Source organism: Tachysurus fulvidraco, chromosome 15 (genome assembly GCF_022655615.1).
Source record: "Tachysurus fulvidraco isolate hzauxx_2018 chromosome 15, HZAU_PFXX_2.0, whole genome shotgun sequence".
NCBI lineage: Eukaryota > Metazoa > Chordata > Actinopteri > Siluriformes > Bagridae > Tachysurus > Tachysurus fulvidraco.
Window position 1 is genome coordinate 24,110,805 of NC_062532.1, and position 23,289 is coordinate 24,134,093.

The 23,289-nt window shown below is 38.5% G+C and overlaps 2 protein-coding genes and 1 long non-coding RNA gene across 3 annotated transcripts in view; all 3 read left to right on the forward strand.

Moving 5' to 3' along the window:
- The window catches only part of LOC113654112 (ferritin, middle subunit), a 58,787-nt gene extending 47,198 nt beyond the window's left edge, over nt 1–11,589 (forward strand). Inside the window, exons 3-4 of the mRNA XM_027164053.2 lie at nt 10,859–10,984; nt 11,271–11,589. Coding sequence (XP_027019854.1) covers nt 10,859–10,984; nt 11,271–11,426 — 282 coding nt within the window. The 3' untranslated portion in view covers nt 11,427–11,589. The remainder of the gene's footprint in view (nt 1–10,858; nt 10,985–11,270) is intronic.
- LOC125138711 lies at nt 1,832–7,326 on the forward strand. The gene is made up of 3 exons (XR_007137928.1): nt 1,832–1,933; nt 2,528–2,636; nt 6,627–7,326. It is a non-coding gene; the product is annotated as an uncharacterized LOC125138711 (long non-coding RNA).
- A 4,051-nt stretch (nt 11,590–15,640) lies between the features above and the next one.
- On the forward strand, nt 15,641–17,450 carry LOC113654113 (ferritin, middle subunit-like). Its single transcript, XM_027164054.2, has 4 exons — nt 15,641–15,892; nt 15,997–16,143; nt 16,934–17,059; nt 17,154–17,450. Exons 1-4 carry the CDS (start codon nt 15,788–15,790, stop codon nt 17,307–17,309), a joined length of 534 nt encoding a protein of 177 aa, XP_027019855.1. The 5' UTR covers nt 15,641–15,787; the 3' UTR covers nt 17,310–17,450.
- The last annotated feature ends 5,839 nt before the right edge of the window (nt 17,451–23,289 follow it).

Genomic DNA, 23,289 nt, shown 5'->3' on the forward strand with positions numbered 1-23,289 from the left:
TGAGAATGAGCAAACTTCTTTATTATGGTCAATCAGCCAACAAATTATAATTTGCCAAATTCAAAGTATCAAATTGCCAAATTAAAAGTAACAAATTGCCAAATTAAAAGTAACAAATTGCCAAATTAAAAGTAACAAATGAAAACCCCCAAAAAGAGCATGTCATGCAAAATCAATCAAGAAAAACAAGAACTCTCGCGACGTCCTTGCAAAAATAAAAACCACCCACCTTGACACGCGGACACGGGCATGCGCCCGCGTGCGCGCGCACGCGCCCCCACACGCACACACACACCTTCACCCCCGAAGAACCAAAAAAAAACCTCAGATATCTTCTCAATATATACCCTGGCGCTCCTAGGAGCCCAGGTGCCATATCACCTTATTTACCAAAATCATCTCCTATGTTTTCTAAATACACTGACCCAATTTCCCCTTATTTCCCATTACCTTTCACCCATATGCCCATTTATGGATTTTCCTTCCCTTATTTTTCATGACCTCAGACTAAACACCTGGGCCTTCTTCAGTCTGCACAACAAGTTTATGAGCACCACATGCCCATATATGGATTTTCCTTCCTTTAGTTATCAGTGCCTAGGTCTGTGGACCACTTGTTTTTTTCATTCTACATAACATGTTATTGCTATGGACCAAGGTCTGAGAACCATGGTGTTCTTCATTTTCCATAACAATTTATGAGCTAAGGTCTGGGAACAATGGTATTTTCCCTTCTACATAACAAGTTGTTATTACAAATGTGCTCAGACTGACTAGGCCTAACAGCCCCGAATCTGGTTGCAATAAACATCTTTGGCCTACAACATCACCTACATATGTCTTATGACAGCAATTGTAATATTTTGCAAGGCCTAATACTTTACTTTGGTTATAGTATTGTAAGGAATAATATTTTAATTATTTCTACTAAGATTTTTTTCCAACACTCTAGACAGTGACAGACCACGTCTTTCTCTCATTTCGGCCGTGTGGCACACGTGCACGCTCGCGGTGTGAAGCACGTCTGCGCTATTCTCCAAGATGCAGTTGATGGCCTTTTGTGCAGCGGAATTTTTTTTTTTTTTGGACTACCTAGATAAGGCAGAAGGGTTTCCCAGCTTAGGCGGGCCGCCCGAACTGAAAAGCGCTACGGGAAACCCTGGCGGTTAGCAAACCTTTGATTAAAAAACCTGACATCGACCCAAGTCAGCTGTTCAACTATAGGTCAATAACAAACATCCACTTTATCTTCAAGATCCTAGAAAAAGTTTTAGCATAGCAGTTATGCTCATACCTACATAGGAATAATATTCACGAAATGTATCAATCTGGCTTTAGGCCTCATCATAGCACAGAGACAGCACTGGTTAAAGTTGTAAATGACCTGTTACTGGACTCTGATCGGGATTGTGAATCACCAGCTTAATAAGATTAAAGATTGTGTGAAGGACATCAGACAGTGGTTGCATGCTTCCTGCTTAACTCTGACAAGACAGATGTGCTATTCAGTGTTTAGTGAACTGGGATGTCCTTATGCTGTCACCTTACCACCCTCACAAGGTTTGCAGACTGTGGAGAGGAAGTTGATGCTTACCACCCATGAAGCCCTCGTGTCTGTGTCACTTTCTGGCTCTGCTGCTCAGTACTTACTCTCACTCTCACTCTGTATCGAGCCTCTCCCATAACATTTGAACTACTGCTTTTTTTTTTTAAATTAACTAGTAAAGTAAAAAATCCAATCTTTCAAAACCTCTTTCACAAAATGCACATAAAGATTTAAGAATTGTTTCACCCCTAATATTTATTAAGAATCTTGCAAATAAAGCATGTTATATAATAACTAAATAGGTATTTCTCTGCTCTCAGCACTGATTGTGAAGGCCCTGTCAACAATATACAAACTTATCCTAAGTGATTCATATGTAACCAAAAGGTATGTATGTTCTGATTTCATCATAATAATTATAATAAACAATTATTATTATTATTATCATCTAGTTTACATTTATGAGTAGCATGTTCATATGTTCAAAGAAAAATATCTGCTGGGACCAAATCATAAAGGGCACTGTGTGTACTAGATGTAATGATTTAGAACGGATTCTAAATCATTAAGAGCTATTATACAGTATAGAGGAAGCAGTATGCATATAAATAATACGACTAAAATTGAACCTTGGGGTTCACAAACTGTGTTCTGGGTAGTTCTTGAACCACCCTACAGCCTTAACACCCATTCCAATATCACACTCTGCCTAACAGGAACATATGGTCAACAGAACCAAAGCTATTATAGATGAATCATCTGGATCATGCAAACAATGGCATTATTATTGTTCAGTCAATACAATCAATCAGTATTATAATCATTAATCATCTAGTGTCTATCTACATGCAGCATGTTGATGCGATCACAGAAATATTTGTGCACTCGCAAAAAGGATTGTTTGTTCAATAATTCATATTGTGATTGAATTATACAATTATTTTTTAAGTGACTTTTTTTTATTTATCTTGTGGAAAACAGGGAAATATTTTATAATGACCCCCAGTTATTTGGATCACAGAAGACTTTGGATGCCATTGTTGATGATGTATCATGCCTGCTCAAAGTTCCTCGGAGGAGCCTACATGTGGTACATTTCCTAGCACACATGCACACTCTAAGTTAGAATGTTTCCAAACCTTATTGGTCTGGATTTATAACACTTTCAGGATAATTCAGGAAACTACTTTCTGTTTTCAGTTTCTTTCTTACTTTCTGAAATATTGGCATCTTGCAGAATTTTACTGATTAATGATTCTGTATACATAAAATATACCAATGCTGCTGGCTCTTTAAACATAATGAGGGCCAAGAGACCAAATAATAAACGTGTGTACTACCAACAAATTGTTATATGTTAGTTATAATTGTAATTAGAAAACAGACAGCTATGACAGAGTCTTGTCAGTAAAGTATAGTGGAAGCAGCATGCATATAAATAATACCTCAGTTATTAAAAAAAATTAAGAATGTATCTTGACTAATGGTTTTTCTAACTGCTATATTAAAGAAGTCCCTATTATGATTAAAAAACCCAACAAACCTTCAGCTTCTAAACACATTGTATTATTGTCAGGGACCCATATTCAGGGATAACATAAAAAAGGGGTTTCTTAGGGGGAATAGCAAAAGGCTGGAAACACTAGGAACAGAGAAACAGAAACAACAACCCAAAAGACAGCAAACCAAGAGACAAGGACTCAGCAAAAAACAGACACAAGACAACTGGTATAAATAAGGAGAACAGTCATTGAAACACAAGGAACAGGTGTTGCAGAAGCAGAACGGATGAAGGACAGGGCGGGGCAAACAGGTTTTACATAAAACAAAAGCATAGGGCACAATACAAAACGTCCCCCTAGTGTTCAGACACTGAAGTCCAAGTTGTTCCAGACAGTTTTCAGTGTAGTCCTCTCCTAAAGTATGAATAGCTACACTGTCTGAGATTTTGCAGTAGAATTTTCAGCAGTATCATCTGAATAAAGATGTACTATAGCTGTCAGCATATCATTTCCAGTGATATTTATGAAAATAGAAAATAAACAGGGACTAAAATTTAACCTTGGGGGATCTCCATTAAATAATGACTTTTTTGCCCATCTATAAACACTGGGTTATATCTTCAGGGTAGTTCTTGAACCACACTACAGCCTTTCTGATATCAACCTTAAAAGGTACCAGACTAATCTGGTTTGAGTGAGTTCTTGCCTTTGTCTGCATTTAAATGCAACTTGACACTGGAGTGACACTCTAACAGTATCAAGTTTGGTTGCACCATATCGTTGTCTCGTGCTGGTGCTGGAGTCCTCTTCAGTAACCGGTGACTGATAAGCAGAAAATGAGCGCCACAGCGAGCGAGGAAATTTTAAACAAAAGAGGAAACATCAGCTCGCCAGTATGGCGGCAGTTTGGATATTATAACTAGGGCTGAAAAAAATCCTCAAGTAACTCGATTACAAAAATTGTTCGAGGCAAATTTATCTGCCTCGAAGCCTCTTTTAATTCATTTTAAAGCTCACGTCGCGTTATTGCGCAATTATTTTGTGTGTGTGTGTGTGTGTGTGTGTGTGTGTGAGCGCGCGCACGCGAGTGTGTGTGACAACGCGCTTATGTAAAAGCGGAAGGAGACGCTTTTATGTTTTAAGCGGTCTTTTGATTTGACGGCGCGTGCTAGTGCGGGCTGCAAAATGGTAGGGCAATGTCAATGAGCAAAGAGAAGAAACAAACGGGGGAAAACGACAGAAAATGTCCAAGTTTTGGGACACTATTAGAGTGTCTGTTTTCAGCAGCAGGAAACATTTCTTCAAATTCTGAGCATGTTGATATTTGTTTTCGTTGCAAACAAATGCTCCTTTAAAGACTTTTAAAGAACACAGGTTGAGAGAGAGAGAGAGAGAGAGAGAGAGAGAGAGAGAGAGATAGAGACTTTTATATCCTGATTAAAATATATATACTGTATGCTTAAAGCACTCGGTGTGACACCATGCATGGCCTTAAGGCTTTGCCTCTTAATTACCACAAAGCATTCCAAATTAGACAGTAAAGGTTTGTTATGGCTGATCTGTAGATTTTAGTTCTGAAAGTTAAGTTGCATGATTTAAAGGCAGTATTTTTGTATTATTATTACTATTTAGTTTAATGTATGCCTTGGCAGGGGGGGGCGAGTGACATCCACAGCCGAGCAGGTGGGCCAAGCGACGCCCACAGCCGAGCAGGTGGGCAGAGCGATGTCCACAGCCGAACAGGAGGGCCAAGCGCAACCCGAGCTAGACCCAAGCCAAGCTAGACCCACCTCTCGGAAGCCAGGAAGAGCAGGGAGGGCGGGGGGAAAAATCTATGTCTCAAAACACGGGCCTGCAACACCCCCCGTGGACAGGAAGTGGGGCGGCGTCCTCCACGGAAACCGGAAGTGAAGCGACGCCCCCCACTGGACAGGTGCGGGGTGATGTCACAGGACACCGAAAAAACAAAACAAAACTCGGGCTGGTGACATGGCCCGCAAACAGGAAGTGAGGCGGCGCCCCCGCGGGGAAACCGGAAGTGAAGCAGTGTCCCTCACCAGAAAAATGCGGACCGATGTCACCAAAAAAAAAAATCCAGGTCCAGGTTAATGCTACCCTGCTGAGTCTTGGTTTGGCGGAATCCTTCTGTCATGAGCACGGGGATAAAAGACCCAAATGCAGGAATAGCTTAAAAGAAAAACAGGTTTTAATAACTTAAAAAACATGAAACATGGACACCGACTCGAGACATGACAACCAAAAGACACCAAGACAAAACAAAACAAAGGATTCCTAAAGGCTTAACTAAATACTAATACTAATTAATCAGACACATGAGGGACAGGTGTGCAGAGGCAGGGAGGAAGAGACAAGGGCGGGGCAGACACGTGAACACAGAACACAAACAAATGCATGTGGCCAAAGGCCGGGCTGAGTCCTGACACCTGTAAAAATTTCTTTGTTTTGATGAATAGGGAGGAAGATATTTTAAGGAATGTTTGTAACCAAACCTTTCATGAGCCCCATTCACTTCCATAGTATTCTTTTTTCCTAATATGGAAGTGAAAGGGGTTTAGTTACAAACATTCCTTAAAATATCTTCCTCCGTGTTCATCAAAACAAAGAACTCTCTCTCAGATAGTTAATTCACTTCAAGGTTTGTGTGATTCAATAATTTACGTATTTTTTTATTGACGTGATTGTTGTTATTCTTAATAAGGAAGGATCTATTTTAAGGACGTGTTCATGTCCCATTAAAAGGGAATGCCAGTTCAAAAAATACCATTTGGTTGCATTGTACCTTTTTATATAAATACTTTTCCATGGTCTTCTTCCATGTTTGAGGTATATTGAAACTTTTCATGCTTTTATGTTGGCCATATTTACATTACATTTACATCTTAGGCTTTGTAGTTTTGATTTTTATTCATTTTAGATATTTATTGTATTTACAACTCACCTGTATGTGGACACCTTTTAAAAATAAATGCATATAATAATTTTTTGTTGCAAATAAAACTCTCATAGTCCATAAATACTGTAGATTTAACTTTGTTTAATATATACATTTAGTTAAATTATCAAACCTCTGTATCACTTGCCAGTGACTTGCTTGACTCAAGCTACGACTTGACTTGAACTGCTTGAGATAAAGCAGTGACTTGACTTGACTTGACTCACTCTCACTTGACTCGGACTTGCTTGAGACTTGAAGGTTAAGACTTACTTGTGACTTGCACATGTGTGACTCCCATCTCTGTTTCATAGGGTACAATAATATGTAATAATTAATGAAGGAACTGGTCATTGATGAAGATTGATGAACTGGTCCTCCCACCCCCATCACTGATGCTGTTTTACATTTATAGGGTTATTGGGGATTATACATCCGCTGTTTGACCAGTTCTTAGAATTTTTCTTTTTCTTCTTTTTTCTCAAACGTTTATAAAAATGTTATTATATTTCTGTTCAAATACAAATTCAAATTCATTGAACCCTTTGTACTATAAAACCAAGATAGTCATTTTATTTCCCTGTAGCTAATAATTGGTTGGTGTGTGTGTGTGTTCCATTTACAGTGTGCCACTACTAAAGGATTAATCTCTGGCGATCTGTGTTACATGGAGGAGGATGGGACAAGGGTGGATTGTAGTTCAACTGTAAGTCAGCAACACTGCTAAGCTCTATTGTGATGTTAGTGTATCGTCCACACACGGAGAAGGAAGTGTGCTTGTGTTCCTGTTTGTGTTTCTGGTTTTATTGTGTTTCTGGCCCTTTGTAATTTATTGACTAAAAAAAACCCTTTTACGTTATCCCTGCACTTGGGTCTGTATTTTATCTGTTAAGACACCCGCTTTCTCTGACAAAAAAAAAAAAAACAAAGGCAAAGAAACACTAGGTTCATTGTACCAGTCAACCAGTATAAATGGGGTGACATTCATTGAAACACAAGGAACAGGTGTGCCGGGCTATCACACATACAACAAAGGCACATGGCACAAATAAACAAAGCCTGCCAGAATGTCCCCCTGATGTTCGGGCAGGGAATAGTCCCAGCCATACCTGATATTACCAGTTAGTTGCAGATTGTTTGTTCACAAATAGCTCTCTAGCATCTAACTCACTAGCCTTACAACTTATTCTCCTAACAACATGCGTATTTCTGAAGAAGCAATTACACATGCATCACCTTGTTTGCTTGCTTAATCTCTGCACTTGTGTTTGTAAATATGCCTATAGATTAGATTAGATTAAATTGATTCAACTTTATTGTCATTACACATGTACAAGTACAAGGCAACGAAATGCAGTTTAGGTCTAACCAGAGTGCAATAGTAGCAAGTGCAGGATATAGTGTTTACAAGAGTTAAATAAGTTAAATGAAGTGGTAATATGGAAGTATTTTACAGATGTGTGTGTACTGTGAACATAATATACAGATTTACTGAAATTTACAGAAGGATATGTGCTGTAACAAAATATATGGCAATTCCTGTAAACAGTAATTTACAGATGTGTATGAATATAGTATACAGATGAATATATATGTGCTATGAACATAATATACAGATGGCTATTTCTATAAACTGAAATTTACAGAAGGGTATGTGCTATAAACAAAATATTTTGTTATTACTATAAACAAAAATATACGGAGGATATATACTATGAATATAATATAATATATTGCTGTTACTATAAACAGAAATCAGGTGGTACAATGGTACAATACAATGGTAAGGCAAACGTGAGCAGCAATACAAAAAAAAGAGCAAGTGTGCAAATGAGCATAGTTTTGTGTAACAGTCCATTAGTGCAGTAACGAATTGTCGGGTGAGAAATGAGCAAATGTACAAGTGATCAGAAGTTTTTGTGTAGACAAGTATAGGCAAGTTCCTGTGGGGATGGTAATCTTCCATATACCAGAAAACAGATTTTATTTACTGAGCCCACCCAGGGAAAGTGCTAGTTTTCTTTGTAAGTGACGTGACATACGGCTAAGTATGGTGACCCAGAATTTGTTCTCTGCATTTAACCCATCCAAAGTGCACAAACACAGCAGTGAAAACACACACCATAAACACACACCCGAAGCAGTGGGCAGCCATTTATACTGCGGCGCCCGGGGAGCAATTGGGGGGATTCGGTGCCTTGCTCAGGGGCACCTCAGTTGTGGCCGGCCCGAGACTCGAACCCACAACTTTCGGGTTACGAGTCAGACTCTCTAACCATTAGGGGTGCAAAAACTAATAAAGAAAATCAGTAAATAAAACTTCATTTTTGATAAGTTGAACTGTGTGATTAAGCACACTGTGGTATGGATTACATCACTTCATAAACTGAATGGCAGAACATGAAGAAAGAAGTACAAATTTCTCTACAGTAGGGAAGCTCTTTAGTACCCTGCTGGACTCATTATATTACTTGTGTTCTAATGAGAAATTAGCTTCTGGCAATGCCGTGAGTGGCTGCCTTTTCAGCAGCTACATGTGTGGTTTGTTCTTTTTTGTGCATTTTTGTAATTTCTGTGTTTTCTTTTATATTTTTTGTGCTCTTTTTATGCTTTCTTGCATTACTATCTATTGTTTGGATATAGATTGTTACATGTTAAAACTTGTTTATTCAAGGAAACAACTACTTGCCCCTGGTTCTTGTGTTAATCTCTGGGGACTTTAATCCTGTGACTCTGGACTAGGGCTGGGTGATAAAATGATAACGATATGTATTGTGATAGACACGCGATCGATAGCGATATAAAATGTGCTCGATAAGACGTTCGATATTTTTTATTCTTCGTCGGAAGAAAACAGAAGTGGGATTCCACTTCAGTAACCAGTGACTGATAAGCAGAAAATGAGCGCACAGGGAGCGAGGAAATTGTAAATAAAAGAGGAATTAGCAGACTTTTGCGCGTGCTTGTGCGGGCTGCAAAATGGAAGGGCGCGATAACAATGTCAATGAGCAAAGAGTAGAAACAAACAAGAGAAAACTAAAAAGTTTTGGGACACTATTAGAGCGTCTGTTTTCAGCAGCAGGAAACATTTATTCACAGCGCAGGGCTAACCTATATTCTGAGCATATTGATACCTTTTTTCTTTGCAATCACATGCTCCTTTAAAGACTTTTAAAGCACATACGTTGAGAGAGAGAGAGAGAGAGAGACAGAGAGATAGAGACTTTTATATTCTGATTAATATATACTGTATATATGCTTAAAGCACTCGGTGTGAAACCATGCATGGTCCATGTTTTTTGCCTCTTAAATACCACAAAGCATTCCAAATTAGACAGTAAAAGTTTCTTATGGCTGAGCTGTAGATTTTGAATATTTTAGTTCTGAAAGTTGCATGACTTAAAGGCAGTATTTTTGTATTATTATTATTACTATTTATTTTATTGTGTGCCTTAGTTTAGAAAATAAAAGTTAATTTTTCTAAAAAAGGAAACCAATTAGTTATTCATTTTAAGAGACCCATCTTATTTTCTCTTGTAGGTTTAATATTGCTCTTTAATTAAGCAAAAATACATTTAAACCGATTACTCGATTAATCGATGAAATTTTTGGTAGAATACGCGATTACTAAAATATTCGATAGCTATAGTACAGCCTTAATTATAAGTCTACAAAAATATACTTGAATAGTTCAACTTCAAGTATGATTAGAGTAAGAATAAATTGAGTTACATTTTCATATTTCTGCAGGTTTTATATTTCAAACAATGTTACTGTACTGTATCAGGTTTGTTTTTTATATTACAGATGTATCTCAATCTACCTCAGTTTTATTTATGTTTAAAAAACACTGCACATATTTTAAAACACTTTTTCACCAGAAGGTGAACAGCTAGTGAACTTACTAGCACTAAACTTGCACTAAATTCTCAGGTTTCTCTATGTTTATATTTAACACTTTGCACTATTTTATTACATTTTATTAAGCATTTCTTAATTTTCTTTCATTTTGCACCTTAAATATTAAGAGATAATTGTTAAGTGTTCATTGTGACTTTAGACTTATGTTTACATTTTATTTATTTGAGTTTTCCTGGTTGACATTTCTGTCTTAATAACTGAAGGGTTTATGATAAGAGGAAGGTTAAGCTTAAAATAAAAATGTTTAAATGTAATATATTTTTCTCCTGGTCCTTATTTTAAATGGGTCATAAAGTTCAATATATATCGATATCGACCGATATGAAACACTGATATTGTGATACAGTTTTTGGGCCATATCGCCCAACCCTACTCTGGACACAAATTTATCTGCTTTCTCTCAGTATGTGGACTGTAACACCAGAGGAAATAGGACTATTGATTTACTGTATGCGACTGTAAAGGATGCATACAGCACCACGCTGCCGTCTGACCTGGAGAAAGCAGACCACAACCTTATTCTGGTTCACTACAAAGCAAGAGTGAGGAGGCTACCCACAACCACACACTCATTCAGGAAGTGATCTCCTGAGGCAGAGCCGGGTCTGAGAGACTGCTTTGTTACTACAGACTGGAATGTACTGCAGGAATCGCACAGTGGGAACATAGAGGAGGTTGTTGACTGCACTTCTGAGGTTGTTGTTTGTTAAGAACTGTGTAATAATGATCATCAGGATCTTAAGTAAGTCCAGCTCAATGAGGTGAAGGAGTGTATGACGTCACATGACTGTCATGACGTCACTACATTCCACTAGCAGTGGTCTGATCTGTTTCTATCCGATCACTAAACGTTCCTTTTGTGTTGGACATAAATTCATGCCTCTGCTCCTTGACCTCACCTGAGTTTCTCACCACACACCTTTATTATTACCCTAGAAACCTGAGCGTGATGAGTGGGGCACTGGACTGGAGGCCATGCAATGTGCTCTACAGCTGGAGAAGACGGTGAACCAGGCCCTGCTGGACCTGCACAAACTGGCATCTGATAAAGCAGATCCTCATGTGAGTGTTTATTGATGTTCCTTCCCCTTGTGTGTGAGTAGTGTCTCGTGTGCTGAGTCACATGATTGTTCCTTTTTGCTGAAGAGGACGTTTTAGATCCCGTAAACAGTCTCCTGTGTTTCTCTACCGAAACTCCTTACTAAAATGTGTTAAAAACTCACTGCATGTTTAATCTCAAGTGGTGTGTGTGTGTGTGTGTGTGTGTGTGTGTGTGTGTTTGGTTTTTTTTTTTTTTTTTTCCTGGTTTATTTTTGTGATTTTAATTGATTTGCTCTTTGTTTGTTAGCTGTGTGACTTCCTGGAGACTCACTACCTGAATGAGCAGGTGGAGGCCATAAAGAAGCTGGGTGACCACATCACTAACCTCACCAAGATGGATGCTGCCAACAACCGTATGGCCGAGTATCTGTTTGATAAACACACCCTGGGAGGAAAGAGTTAAATCTGTTTCTTCTGTATGTCGCCCATTTCGAGATACTTACAAGAAACCTGATTTGCATTCATGTAGAATTGAGTTTAAACTGTCAAAAGAAGCATCATTCCTCTGTACTTTGCTTCCATATTAGTCTTCACTGATTCTGATGAATAAACATTTTGAGCTGAAACCGGACTGAGTGTTCCTTGTGTGAACAGTTGCTATAGTGAGGTTATGTACCAAAAAGTGTTAACATGTGAAAAAGCTGTTTTCTTCACTTACCTCCATAAACGTCGGTCACAAGTGTGTATCTAGTCTAAGCCAATAAATCGGGCTAAGGACAAAAGTTGTGTAAGCACCCTCTAATAATACAACTTTTTTCTGTCACTGGCTGCCGTGTCCATGACTCGAGCTGATTAGTAAAAGGTTTGTAATAGTGATGCTGTAGCACACACTTGGATGAATTTGGAGCCAAAAATGAATAACAGTCGTGTTTATGGCCCTGACTTTTGAATCGTGTCAAAGCTTAAAAGGCATCACCAGATTCCTTTGGTGGAGGAGTTTAACAGGCACTGATGTAAATTATTTCTCACTACAAATTTTATACAATCCTAACACACATCATGGGCATATTGACACACATCTTGCACACAAAAAAACATTCACAAAATATATATTAAAAAAAAATGTTGACACATTTTTCCCCTTAATGGGTTAAGAATGTAGACAAATGATCTACAAGACAGGAAGTGAGTTAGTACCTCAGTGACAACTTTGCACACTGACACAACTTGGTCAGAGTCTTCAGCACCTCCTTACAGGAAACTTTGCCTTCTCATTCAAACAGTTTATTAGTGGAGTTTGCACCATACAGTTTGATGTGAAAGAGCTGTTACTACAGGAATGATAAGTGTATTCATAAACCTGTGAGAGCAAAATGAAGCATTAAAACTGTAGCATTTAAACCATGAATTAAAAGATCATTGTCCACAGGGCAGCTGGTCGCACAATATATTACTACATATTAATGATGACAATAAAAGGAGGTTAATAAATTATAGCTGCCAGTATGTCTCTGACATTTACATCCACATGTCACTCTGGGAAGAAACACACATGCTGCATTCAGTTTAGCACATAAGTAGTAATTCTTTCTGATGCTGTGCACAGCCTCATTGATCTGATGTCAAACTGTACAGAGGAAACAAAGTTGACAATTGGGAATTGCAGGTCGAGTGATTTTCTTTTCCTTCTTTTCTTTCTTTTCCTTCCTACTTGCAGGTTGATAATTAAGTTGTGATCTCTAGTCAAACAGCATAATTCTCCCAAGGATCAAATTATTCATAGTAAAAACCCTAAAAATAAAACTTCCAACAAACATGGACAATTTAGTGTCTCCAAAATTCCTACAAACTTTAAAGCACCCATAGGTCAGTTCTTTATGTCAGAACATACAAGTATAAAACCAAACACTAACAATACTTTTATTTCTAGCTTGTGAAATGATCACTTTCTTTATCGTTCTCTACTGATGCTGCTGCTGTTTGCTTCTTCTGCACCAGAATGTTACATAAACAAAACAAGAAAATGATTTAGGGAAAAACAACTGTAGAGAATAATATAGAATAATTAATTTAGCTCACTTTTTAAATGAAGATATTTCCCCCAAACATTAAAAAGTTGGTGTTTAGTGTAAGCATTTGCTATTTATACTTACATTACTTTACTGGTTAAAATGATAATACGTAGCATCTCCCAATGTGCATAAAACCAAAGAGATGCTCGTTGACTTCAGGAGAGCACAGAGCGACCGCTCTCCCCTGAACATCTATGGATCATCTGTAGAGATCATCAAGAGCACCAAATTTCTTGGTGTTCATGTAGCGGAGAACTTCACCTGGTCACTCAACACCAGCTCCATCACCAAGAAAGCCCAGCAGGGTCTCTACTTCTCACGAAGGCTGAGAAAGGCACATCTCCCTCCCCCCATCCTGACCATGTTCTACAGAGGGACCATTAAGATCATCCTGAGCAGCTGCATCACTGTCTGGTTTGGGAACTGCACCATCTCGGATCACAAGACCCTGCAGCGGAGAGTGAGGACAGCTGAGAAGATCATTGGAGTCTCTCTTCCCTTTAACAGGACACTTACACACCACACGCTGCATCCGCAATGCCAACAGCATTGTGGACCTCACACACCCCTCACACACACTCTTCACCCCACATACCCCTCACACACACTCTTTACCCCACACACCCCTCATACACACTCTTTACCCCACACACTCTTCACCCCACACACCCCTCACACACACTCTTCACCCCTCACACACACTCTTCACCCCACACACCCCTCACACACACTCTTCACCCTCCTGCCATCTGGAAAAAGGTACTGAAGCATTTGGCCCTCACGACCAGACTGTGTAACAGTTTCTTTCCACGAGCCATCAGACTCCTCAATAACTAAACTAAACTGTACTGAGCACAATACACACACACACACACACACACACACACACACACACACACACACACACACACACACACAAACACACACACACACACACACACACATGCTCAATAAACTGTATGGACTGCAATTACTTCCAATATACACCATGTGTACAGCACCACCATATAAAACTGTTTACACTTTATGTGACTAGGACTAACTTCATGGTCCTGGAGGAATGTTGTTCATGTCACTGTGTACAACAGCTATAACTGGTGTAAAGGACAATTAAAGCTTCTTGACTTGACTAATATCTGCTGAAATCTCAGTCATGACTCAAAGATCTATAGCTGTTCTTAATAAAATCCATATAACATGAAATGAAATGAAGATTTTAACCAACACTTTCTGCACTTTTTGTTGTACTGTATGTGTTTTAAAAAAACAAAACAAAAAACTTTGAACAGTGTTTTAAGGCTCTTAAGTCTGTAACCTAATGTACATCGCTCTGGATAAGGGCGTAAAATGTAAAATAATAAAATACAGTTTAGCATTTTAAATATTAATTAATAAAGCTGGATTTGCCACTTCGAGTGAGCTGATATTTAAAAATAAATCCTTGTGAATGTTCATCAGATTTATATGAACATGGTGTAAGGTGGACCGACTACTGTGCATGCCCCGGCTCCACAATGCACAGTAGGGACTCATGATGCAAAAAGGGTTCAAAACCCCTCAGTGGGAGCGAGAGGTGAGAGGGCAGAGAATTCACTCATATGTTCATCACAGTCATTGGTTTGTACTTTGTGGATATCTGATGTCCTTCATGGTGCAGAGTCACTCTGCCTCATCAAGTTTTCCACCTTTGTGATGTTCATCACATCATCAGATAATCTCTCTGTAATGTGAACCTTTATTTATTATTGAGAAGGGAAACTGTCTGTGGTTCACAGCCACACCTTTACTCCACCTAAATGTCAGTACAAACTGATTGTAAAGTTCACACGTACAAACGAACCTATTACACAAACACAGTGGCAGAGCAGCAGGCGATAAATTGTGTTGTTAGTGTTGTTATTGTGTTGTTGTGTTATTGTTATTATTGTGTTGTTATTGTTATTATTGTGTTGTTATTGTGTTGTTATTGTGTTGTTGTGTTATTGTTATTATTGTGTTGTTATTGTGTTGTTGTGTTATTGTTATTATTGTGTTGTTATTGTGTTGTTGTTATTATTCTGTTATTATTGTGTTGTTATTATTGTTATTGTGTTATTGTTATTGTGTTGTTATTGTGTTGCTACAGCTCAACACACTTTACAAATTCAATCATTTACATTTAAGAATACAAAAGCTTTAAAAAACATGATATAATGCCTTCATAAATAAATAAGAATTCTTTCTCCGCTCATTAAGACGTGAAGCTAATTTCCGTGATAGAACACTGACTCAGCATTAACGCGAGCACGTGATTGTCACGTGATGTTCACTTTTCATACTCAGTTCACGTCAGTATTTATCTTTCTGGTATAAACAAAGAACAGCAGACTATGAAAGCTATTTGTATATCAATGCATAAATGTCCATTTCTATATATAATATATTATTTTTTAAAAATGTTTCAAGGTGTAAAACTGCTGCGTCACGATTCACTCAGGCAAACTACCGGGTGTCAGAAGATTGGTCAGTTTGACTTCACCCCGCCTACTGTATGGTTACATTCTCCCATCTGATTGGCTGGTTGCATTTGTCACTCTGCCACAGCGGTAATAAATAGGCAGGTGTTTGGTTCCGTAAACACTTCCCGAAGGACTAGAAAGAGGTTCTTGCTTCAACAGTGATTGGACGGAGCTTCATCTGTGTCCCATTCCATTTACTACAACATTTATTTTTGCACTTTACATTTCTTAAGAAACCGACAATATCAGCCGAAATGGAGCCTTCTCAGATCCGTCAGAACTACCACCGCGACTGTGAGGCCGCCATCAACAAGATGATAAACATGGAGCTTTACGCCTCCTACACCTACACCTCTATGGTGAGGAGCTCAGGGCGAACATGGGCTGGGGTTCGGGCTGCTCACTGACTGACTGGGTATCAGCGTGTACTTTAGACTTATTTACCCTTATTATTATATTACAGGCCTACTACTTCTCCCGTGATGACGTCGCGCTCGAGGGGTTTGCTCATTTCTTCAAAGAGAACAGTGACGAGGAGCGCGAGCACGCGGACAAGTTTATGTCCTTCCAGAATAAGAGAGGAGGCCGAATTTTCCTGCAGGACGTCAAGGTAACGTTACGGTTCTGTTCTTTATAGAACACGTGGTTCACTTTCACCTGTTGACCCTAACGTTACGTTACGGTTCTGTTCTTTACACTTTTGTTACACACACGCGCGCGCGCGCGCACACACACACGTTCACTAACAGTACAATACACACTGCTGGGTCTCGGGTTCACAGCCACTTTAAATGTTTTCTGGTTGTTATAAAATATAATTTTACTGCAAAATTACAAAACGTCATATTATTCCGTGTTAAATATTAATGCAGTAAAAATACTTTATAATTTACATTTTAACTGCTTCAGGTTTCAGATGAACTCTTTATTGCAGGAGAAAAATAATGACGTAAAATGACAAACGTATGTTTAATTAGATTTGGTTTTTAATTGCTTTCAGGTAGAAAATCATTTCCCCTAATTTATAAGATCATCCTTTTTAGTTCACTTTTATTACATAAATCAACACACTTTATCCCCTCACACTTCTACCATGTCAGTACACACATTATACAGGACATTAGTGTACATCACGCTCGGTCAGGGCATCTGACAAATGTCCTAAATGTAGGTTTAATAAGTCACTGTGGTGGACGATCTCACAAACTGTGTGTGAATTGAATGTAAATCTTTTTACAGCTTTATAGAAATGTTTTGCTAGATAATAATCTTTTATCTGCTGTTTCTATAAAACCTTTGGTCCTGAAATAAGACTTTATATATAATAAGAGAGAAATAATAAAAGTAATGGATTGGTGTGAGATCAGATTATGAATCAGGCCAAAATGTGTGTGTTTAAGAAACCTGAGCGTGATGAGTGGGGCAGTGGACTGGAGGCCATGCAATGTGCTCTGAAGCTGGAGAAAACCGTGAATCAGGCTCTGCTGGACCTGCACAAACTTGCCCTTGATAATGGAGATGCTCATGTGAGTTAAAGTTGTAAAAATGATCATTAATCTTTTTAGCTAGATAAGATGTGATGGCCATAATTATGACCTTTGGATCTTCACTATCAAACAGATGTGTGACTTTCTGGAGACTCACTACCTGAACGAGCAGGTGGAGGCCATGAAGAAACTGGGTGACCACATCACTAACCTCACCAAGATGGATGCCACCAAGGACCGTATGGCCGAGTATCTGTTTGATAAACACACCCTGGGAGGAAAGAGTTAAATCTGCCCCCCCCCCCCAAAAAAAACAGCAGAACCTCTGTTTAACCTGAGTTAATGTGCAGTGATGTGTGGAGGCTGCAACTTGAGCTTATCTGTCCTGTTTGTCATCACATTATTTAATAAATAAATAATTTGAGCTGGACACGGTGGTTTTATTTTAGATTGTTTTTAAAATTAATTTTAAACATCCATATTTCACGCACAGCATAAGTCACTGTTCATCACATGGTGCTGATTTTCAGAAGTGGCAGAAGCCTTTATTATTGTCACATCTACATTACAGTACAGTGAAAATCTGTCTTCACACATTATTGCCTGGAATATTGCTTTGTTCTGATCCCCAACTTCCAAAGTCTTAACCACTCGAACTAACAGTCTTGTATATGGGCACGAATACAAAGTAGGTTTAGGCAATAAATACAGATAAGAACCTGAGACACATTCTAGAGGAAAGCAGTGTTCTGTTATCTGACTTATTTCTACATGTACAATTTGTAATTTAAGTGTTTTTTATATATAATTACCTCAGCACTTCATCTTACAACACTGGACATATTTTAAACTAAATGAGCGAGATAAAAGGGGACGTACTAATAAACGTATGTTTGCCAGTTGTGCCACAGTCTGAAAGTAAACTTTGTTCTTTCATAAACAGAACTGAAAAACTTTATTCCTCCATCCTGCTGTACAGATCAGTGTTTAAATCTGTTTCAAATCAAAACATGAATATCTGCACAGAATACAAAAATATATAAAAATATAATATGCAATCAAATTTTTATTAGTTTCTGTAATACACATTTCTAGAAAAGTAATGCTTTATAATCCTACTCAGTGTTTATAATCTACACTGGTGTGAAAGTGTTTTTTTTTTTTTTCAACGTTTGTCACACTTTAATGTTTCAAATCATCAATTAAATGTCAATATTAGTCAAAGATAGCACAAGTTAAAAAAAAAAAGATTAAAATGTCAAAAGTTCTATTTCTTTAGCCAGACCTGATTACTGCCAAACCTGTTTGCAACCAAGAAAGAAATCCCTTAAATAAGTCCTGAGTGACAAAGTGAAGGAGACCCAAAGATCCTCAAAAGCTACACATCATGCTGAGATCCAAAGACATTCAGGAACAAATGAGAGAGTAAGTAATTGAGATCCATCAGTCTGGAGAAGGTTATAAAGCCATTTCTAAAGCGTTGGGACTCCAGCGAACCACAGTGAGCGCTATTATAAACAAATGGCCAAAATATTCCCATATTTATAATTGAATCAAGTTTATACGTTTAGAGTCCTAAACATATGACCTTATGATACTTCTTAGGAATGAGCTCTTTTACATATTAAATTGAATATGAAGTCTGTGGAGATTAATATCACCAAACCTACCTCTTATCTCCCTAACCTGACCCTATAACCTATCCCCAACCATAAGAGCAGAAGCTAATACCATGTTTACAAATAATTGCACCAAGGGGTAGCATATACAGGGAGAAAAGCAATGGGCCTAAAACAGAACTTTGTGGAACACCAAACAAACTCAAGACCTGTGGGCTAAATGTGGTCAAAGTCTAAAGGGTGCATTGACCATGAACTACATTTCCCATAATGCATGCTGATCATGTTACCCGTGAAGTGTCGGCATCCCACCACTAGATTGTGGTGTTTCCACATCAGTGCCATTTTCCGATTTAAGAAATACAATGAATGATCCAAAAATGTCCAGGAAGAGAAAAATTGATGCAGATGGTAAGGTATGTTTGTGCTTCAAGGAGAAAAAGCGGTATGTCTTTTGTGTTATGAGGCAGTGTTACTTGTCAAAGAGTACATTCTACGCCCACATTTAAAGCAAAGTTAATGTCATAACTTGTTATTTATCCTTATTCACTTGGATAGTTTGATCGTTGATTGATGGAGTAATGTGGGTTTCATAAGCTGACAAAAGGATTTATGTTATAATAGAGAAACAAGCAAACAGTTCTTTTTCATTTATGCAAATATGTATGTAATATTTGTAAGTTAAATAATAAAAATAAAGAGTTATTTAACATTAAGGAGTAGTTGTGTTTATTTTACATTACATTTAGACTGACTCAAAGTTACATCTGGACCTTCGATGGCAACAATTATGCTGATGTGGCCCTCGGTTAAAATGAGTTTGACCCCCCTGATCTAGATCTACAAACTGATAGTGATCTGTCAAATAAGACCTGATCCAGGAGGAGGCATTCCCTTTAACACCCACAACATGTTCTATCAAAAAGAAAAATAACATGGTCAATCTTATCAAAATCTGCAATAAGATCAAGTAGCACCAGCAAAGAGACACAACACTGATCAGAGGCCAGTAACAGGTCAATGGAGGAATTGTGTTCTTTGAACAATCTGATTAGCCAAGCCTTTGTAACTAGAGGCCACACCCACAATTTTAGGGGGAAAAGAAAAAAAATTGAAAGAACATCAGAATTTATCCAAGTAATATTTCAGAAAAAAAAAATGAAATTAATAACACAAGTATGATGTTAGTGAACACCTCTAACTAACCCCACCCCCTTTTTCTTCCTAACAAAACTGAAACTTCTAATTAAAAACTAAAACCTTGAAATAGTCAGGAAACGGATCCAAACAAACAAATAAATAATAGAAAATAGCAAAAAAGCTTTTCAAATAAATAATAATATTCAATTCAATTTAAATTTATTTGTATAGCACTTTTTGTAATTGACTTTGTCTCAAAGCAGCTTTACAGAACATAAACATGGAAAAAGGTTAATATAAAGATTAATAGAATACAAAGTCCCAGATTAATATTAGATATATATAAATGTGTATGTATTTATCCCCAATGAACAAGTCTGAGGTGACTCAGGTGACTGTGGGGAGGAAAAACTCCCTTAGATGGTAAAGGAAGGAACCTTGAGAGGAACCAGACTCAAAGGGGAACCTCATCCTCATCTGGGTGACACTGGGGGTGTGATTATATAGTGTGTATATAGTCTGATAAATGTTGTAGTGATGTAAAAGACCACATGGAGTTCACATCTCCTCTTTAGTATAGCAGAGTCTAACTGGAGCTGGTAGATCTGTGGATGCCTCAGGATTCTCACGCCCTCATCTCAGTGGAGGTCCAAAATCTTCATTGCACGAAAGACGATCGGAGCTGGTACAATTCCTGGATGCCTCAGGATGGGTAGAAATAGAGAAGCAGTGGAGAGAAATGAACATATCTCTCTCACTCACTCATTTTCTACCGCTTATCCAAACTTCTCGGGTCACGGGGAGCCTGTGCCTATCTCGGGCCTCATCGGGCATCGAGGCAGGATACACCCTGGACGTAGTGCCAACCCATTGCAGGGCACACACACTCTCATTCACTCACGCAATCACAGATGATTTTATCCACCTGAATCTGCTTACCCCTATTGGATACCGGCATATGTCAGAACCACGTACTGGTAAAGGGGGTGGTCTTCCTGTCATTTTTCATGCGTCATTAACTGTCTCTAAATTGTTTTTTCACAATACCACAACATTTGAGTACATGGTTATGAAGCTTGGTATCAAACATCCCATTGTACTTATATTAATGTACAGACCACCTAAACAACAAAGTGATTTTTGTCTCAGAACTCAGTGAATTACTAACCCAAGCATGTGCTGTGTCGTCCCATTCATGTTGATACTGCTTGCTCCACTGCTACTCAGCTAAATGTTGTCTTTGACTGTTTTGACTTAATCCAGCATGTTAATTTTCCAAATACTCATGGTCACACGCTTGATCTTGTTTGTACATCTGGTCTGAATAATATCTCTGTTGACAGTTTAGCTATCCCTCTTTCTGACCATAGACTAATTTCCTTTGATTTTACATTTATCTGTCCAGTCAACCACATCAAAAATCTAACCATACGTTATTGTCATTTAAATACTGCTGACACTAGCTCCTTTTGTGATTCTGTCACTTCCTCTACTCTCTCTGATGTGCTAAATTTAACTTGCCCATCTATGATTTATGACAAGTATTGCTGTTCTGTTGAAAAATTGTTGGACGAGTTTGCCCCAACTAAGATTAGGTCTGTCCCCATGTCCCATTCCTCCCCGTGGTTCAATGCAGAGCTTCGAGGTTTGAAGGTAAAATGTAGACAACATGAACGTCTCTTCAGGAAAACTGGTTTAACTGGACATTTTCTTATATTTGCTGAATGTCTTCAGTGATATAAATTGGCCTTAAATACAGCCCGCTCTTCCCATATCTCCAGCATCATTAACAAAGCAAGCAATAAGCCCAAAATGTTATTTAGCACAATTAATAAACTGATTTAAGCACCAAAGCACAAGTGACTCTGAATCCATTGTTATGTGCTGCTCTTACTGAACCATTTCCAGGGTAAGCTAGATACTCTGTATGCGACATTTGGTGAGAAACCAACTACACCATATGAAATCTCAATCTAATAATTCTATGACAACCCTAGCCTTAACCAATTCCTCATTAATCACTGAGCTAATACAAAAATCGAACTCCTCGTCATGTATTCTAGATCCTGCGCCTACCTTCCTGCTAAAAGACTCTACATCTGCGATTTCTGCCCCCATTTCCCACCTTATTAATATGTCATTTATCTCCTCTACTGTACCTGTGACACTTAAGACTGCTGCTGTTACTCCCATACTCAAAACGACTAATCTGGGCCCGGCAGACTTATCCAACTACCGCCCTATTTCCAACCTGCCATTTATATAGAAGATTATGGAGAAGGCTGTGGCCTCTCAGCAGCAGTCATTCCTAGCTGGTAACAACCTCTTCGATATTTTTCAATCTGGCTTCTGCCAACAGTATAGCACGGAGACCGCTCTAGTAAAGGTTGTTAATGATCTTTTACTCACTGGAGACTCAGGTAGTCTCTCTTCTGATATTAGATCTCAGCTCTGCCTTTGATGCTGTCCGTCATAAGATATTACTTTCCTGCTTAGCAGAATTTGGCATATCGGGTTCTGCACTATCTCTTATCTCACAGGCAGGCAATATCACATCTCCATACACAATTCCAAATCTCCTACTGTCTTACTTAAGCAGGGTGTCCCACAGGGCTCTGTTCTTGGCCCCCTACTATTCATTCTGTACATTCAGCCACATGGCAACATCGTTCGTCGACATGGTTTTATATTCAGTTACATACTGTCTGTACACCAGATTCTGTTTATGTAAAATCCTCACTCTCCTCTTGTGTTAGTGAGTTAAATCTACACTCAAATGTTCTTAGCCTGAATCTGGGTAAAACCGACATTCTAGTCCTCCATCTCTAATAAAAAACAACTCTGTGGACTTTAGTCTTGATCTGGATGCTACTACGATTTTCCCCTCAGCTACTGTTAGAAATGTAGGTATCACAATCGACCCCTCACTATCCTTTGATGCCCACATTTGCAGCCTCTCCAAAGCGTCTTTTTTCATTTACAACACATTGCCAAACTGCAACCTTTTATCTTCCGAAATGATGCCGAAACATCAGTACATGCTCTGATTACGTCCCGTCTTGATTACTGCAATTCGCTCTTCTCTGGTCCATCAGCTCACTCAATCTCACCTTTACAGTACATACAAAACTCGGCTGCCAGAACGTTAACCTCCAATAAAAAATCTGCCCACATCACCCCTTTATTATTTGATCTTCACTGGCTGCCAGTCTCATCTCGCATAAAATATAAAATCATACTGCTTACTTATAAGGCACTAAATACTAAATAAGGCCCCCCCCCCCCCCCCCCATCTTTCCGATCTTCTCTCATCCTGTGTACCTTCACGATCACTCCGGTCTTCAAATTCTGAACTTCTTTGTATTCCTAGATACCGTTTATCCTCTGCGGGTGTCAGATCCTTTTCTGTCATGGCTCCAACACTATGGACCTCCCTACCCACTGCACTCAGAACCATCACCACTTTGTCTGAATTTAAATCAAGGTTTAAGACCCACCTTTTCAACCTTC

What these genes read in the sequence shown, in the direction of transcription:
- LOC113654113 (XM_027164054.2), top strand. Translation starts at nt 15,788, where the DNA reads ATGGAGCCTTCTCAGATCCGTCAGAACTACCACCGCGACTGTGAGGCC. An exon ending in TTTTCCTGCAGGACGTCAAG is followed by an intron (nt 16,144 to 16,933) that starts GTAACGTTACGG and finishes TGTGTGTTTAAG; the next exon opens with AAACCTGAGCGTGATGAGTG. An exon ending in TTGATAATGGAGATGCTCAT is followed by an intron (nt 17,060 to 17,153) that starts GTGAGTTAAAGT and finishes ACTATCAAACAG; the next exon opens with ATGTGTGACTTTCTGGAGAC.